The sequence below is a fragment of the Rhagoletis pomonella genome, unplaced genomic scaffold (genome assembly GCF_013731165.1).
Source record: "Rhagoletis pomonella isolate Grant_MI unplaced genomic scaffold, Rhpom_1.0 Rhpom_scaffold_14451, whole genome shotgun sequence".
In the NCBI taxonomy this organism is placed as follows: Eukaryota; Metazoa; Arthropoda; class Insecta; order Diptera; family Tephritidae; genus Rhagoletis; species Rhagoletis pomonella.
This window is the reverse complement of record NW_023472980.1, coordinates 1-3,921: the sequence shown is the minus strand read 5'-3', so window position 1 is coordinate 3,921 and position 3,921 is coordinate 1. Positions and strand designations below refer to the sequence as shown.

Sequence of the window (3,921 nt, the reverse complement as noted above, 5' to 3'; positions counted from 1 at the left end):
ATATCGTCACTTAAGGATGAAATGTAGTTTCGTATTACCTGCCATTCTGCATCAAAAACTAAATTTTGAAATAAAAAACGGACGTGGCAGCTTTTCACCTTTAGGAGCGATATACATATGTACACATGCTAAACTTACAATACCTGACGGCACGGTCAAATATTATCCGATTTCAAACTCATTATTTTCGATATTCTTTTGTTCTGCCGGTTGGCTGGGGGAAAAATGTTGACCACCCTAATGTACATATATATGTAGATATGATGTACATATGTATTTTGTTCTAGCATAAATCCTAACGCAGGACTACGGCAGCTTTTGTTTGACAACGAAAGCTCATAAACTTTGCGCACTTCATTTCATAAAGCTTTCATTCCACAATAAAGCTCACAAACACAGTAAACTTCCAATAAAAGCTTCAGGCGCTTTATTGAACTTGGTTGATACTCATTTTCTACCCTATACAACTACAACACCCTATAGCTTAAAGCGAAACCCACTTCACGCCCGGCTTTATAATTGCCATCGCTGTTGAAAATCACCACCAAAGGCCCGGGGTTGTTGCCTACAATAAAAATGAATCAAAGTACTAATATTTAGAAGAAATACGCTGGATGAACAAATACAATTTTACTTGTGATTGTGTCGCCCTGTATGCTGCTGCCGCAAAAATATGTGGCGCGTATGTTGCTGTCCACAATGGTAGCCTGCGGTATCAGCAGATAGTCTTCACTTAAACCCTCGCTATGTAACTGCGGTCGGCAATAATTGTCCAGTTCCTGGAACTTCTGGTGGTTGTATTCGGCACCCAAACGAAAGTAGCGCACCTTGACCCTGAAAGTAGATTTACTGTTATTAGCAAAAAAGTAGTGAATACATTTCTTTTGAGGTCTACTCAAGTAGTTTAGTAGAGTGCTGACGCCGGAAGCAGATTGCATAGTTTAAGTTTCCTGGATAAACGCCCACGCCACCGTTATAATTGAACGAGGTGATGGTGCCCGCTGACTGAGGATAATATTGCAAACAGCCCGGTGGCGCTATGAGGAAATCATCACTGAAGCTGGCGCGTGGTTCTATGGCTCGCATAATCCTCTCATTATCCGCTTCCGTCGTCGTAGCAGCGTTATCCTGCGCAAAGTCCACGGCGCTCCGTTGCGCTGCACCCGCTGTACACTCCAGCTGCTTCACCACCATATTCCAACGCGGTGTGGGTAATTTTCCATTGCTGCCCACGCGTGCCGCTAAAACAATACCCAGATCGATGTTCTTCACGCCGGCGGTGCGATTGAAGGGCACATAAATGTGTTGCGCCACCTCGGAGCCACAGAATCGCAGCCCATTTACCGCGAAGTAGTCTCGCACACACTGCACATACCACAGGCCATTTAGCGCATCGGGCACACTGGGCTGGGCGAGTGTCAATGAAAAATCGATTCGTAGCTGGCAAACGTTGCTGCTGTAGGCGTTGATGTAGTAGATGCATTCGCGCGGTGGGTTCGCCGGCTGCACCAGTTGGATGTGCTTGGCTGCGGTGCTGGCGCCGCAATTGGGCTTGGCTGCGGCGGCGTATGCGACAGGTGTGCCGCAAATTATGAGCAGCAAGGAGGTGAAAAGTAGGCTATCGATGGGTGTGTTTGGCTGCATTTTGGAGTGTTGGAGAAGCGCGTGCGTTGATTGATGGGATCTGGAATTAAATAAGTTATCATTTGCGCGTTGTATTTATATGTTTAGTTGCTAATAGCTTGAAAAATGATTTGTTACTATTCTCCAGCAAAGTGTGAGTCACTTTTTATTGTCCTACGTCCACCAACCGCAATCAGAAAATGATGTTTAAATATAATGTTGTGTTAGACCGTTATCGGCAGTGTAGTTGTTTGCTTACATTTATTTCGAAAAACATTGAGAATTCTTTCTAATGCAAAAGATGTTTAACAAAAAATGCATAGATAAGATAGTATAAGAGGTATCTGAGTTATCACTTTATATGCTGGTTTTCATCGGCGCTGGTAAAAACAAAAATGTTTCGATTTGCTATCAAATTAGGAGTGATAAATTCCCAAAATTTGGTACTCAAAATTGTACGGCATCAGATATTTTTTTTCATAGCATGAAACATTGTGTTTTCTTATGAAATAATAAATAGTCAACAAAGCATATTTTTTCTCAGTTAATTCCGTTCGCTACTTGTGTAATGTTGTTCCACTTTAAGTTCGTAGTTTTCTTGCTCTCGGTTTTTGCGTCATTGGAGTTGTCGCTGACGCAGATATGTAAGTAAATGTAGTGCAAATGAAAGAAAGCGAAAGTGTCTAAGTAGAACAAAATATGAATGTGTTCCCACATTTTTAAAGTGAGCTTTAAAAACCGTATCAATTACGTATTAAATTCTGAAAACTCGTGTTTTTTTGTACTTATTTGTTTTTATTTTAATTGTATCGATCATAATTTTAGCAAGCTCCGCATTATCTGCCCTTCTTCCTAAACACGTGCCAATAACACGTTCACCGGTTGTATGCAGATAATATAAATAGATATACAGAAGTGATTTGAAAATTCGGTTGTTACATTCCAATGATCTGAGTCAATGCTTAAATCTCGAATCTACGTATGCATGTTTTTTTTTCGGAACAAACACAAATGAACGCATGCAGTACACCATTCAGTCGATATGCCGTCCATTGTACTGCTTTCTTGAACCCTTTTAATCTCTTCTAAATCCATATAATTTACGAATAGATAGAGCAGATTGCTAGGTGTTAAAGAGCTCAGGTGTTTGTCTCTCAACAGATCGGTGCCAGCAGCCAACCTCTGCAAGGCAGGATGGACAAATGGTGTTGTCATGTATGCCTGTCACAGTCGGCTGTTTATGAAACGAGTAGTGGCCAGTCAACCGCCTCCATTATTTGCCTGCAGTCTTATCTGCTCAATGAAAGCAAATACCTAGCAAAACCCTATGAATTTGATCCTGCATCCCCCATTCGAAGCCTCTCTGTCATTACTGAGCGAAATATTCATCAGATTCTCATGGCGGCTTTGATGACCGAAAGAGGGCCATGTTATAAATTTTACGAGCCCTCTTTGGCCAAATGGTCAGATGATTCCCAGGTACTCCTGATTGACCTGGCACCGAGAGGAAAAATTTTATAATTTATTGGAGAATGACACTAGTTTGGAGGTATTTAGAGTGCTGGCCAATGCTTTGAGTACAGCTTGGCTGCCACCATAGATTCATCAACTCCTGGTTATCCACCTATTTTCCACAACTTAATCCATGACCTCGTCTTAAAATACCCAAGGTATGTTCCCCAAGAGGAAAGTGAAGTTTGTTCCTGTTACTTTCGACATAGACCCCAGATACTAACCCTGAGTCAATTTTTGAGCCATCAGTAAATATTATACAATGTGTAAGCACGGGATCCATATTGGGATTAAGCAAACACTCAGTCTCAGAGACTACTTATCCACCTACGCGTAAAGGCTTGCCAGTGGGCTACAATGATTTATAGACGTAGTCATTTGTCCTACAATGAGGGAGTAGGAATTGTGTGGAGTAAAGATCTTCAGAGTTTTTTTTTCTCTGAAATGAGAAAGCCTATAGGAATTCCCATAGCTAAAGAAAAACATGGTATGATTCTTATGCAATTTATTTACTTGTAAATTTGTCTACCTCGACAACATCCTAGTTTGTTCTTCTTTTAATTTTGCAGCAAGCTTGCAGTGTGGCCAAACCTCTCGTTTCAAGCGCACTGTCATTCGAAGTCCCAGCCAATCACTCTCAACTTCCTCATGCCAATACACGATTCGACGTTATAGCAACAATGTTTGCCAATTACTCGTACAATTTCAACGTTTTGAGTTGCCACAACCGACAGCGGACTCCATTACGAACACCTTGACATGCACAGACTCTTTCACAGCTGGCCG

At 41.6% G+C, this 3,921-nt stretch overlaps 1 protein-coding gene across 1 annotated transcript; it reads right to left on the bottom strand.

Annotated features, from left to right (window-relative positions):
* Positions 1-453: 453 nt before the first annotated feature.
* On the bottom strand, positions 454-1,684 carry LOC118757109 (the record flags this gene model as incomplete). The annotated part of the gene is made up of 3 exons (XM_036491846.1): positions 454-565; positions 635-834; positions 896-1,684. Coding segments are annotated over 3 exons (1,087 nt in total), but the record flags the coding sequence as incomplete, so codon positions are not given.
* Positions 1,685-3,921: the final 2,237 nt, after the last annotated feature.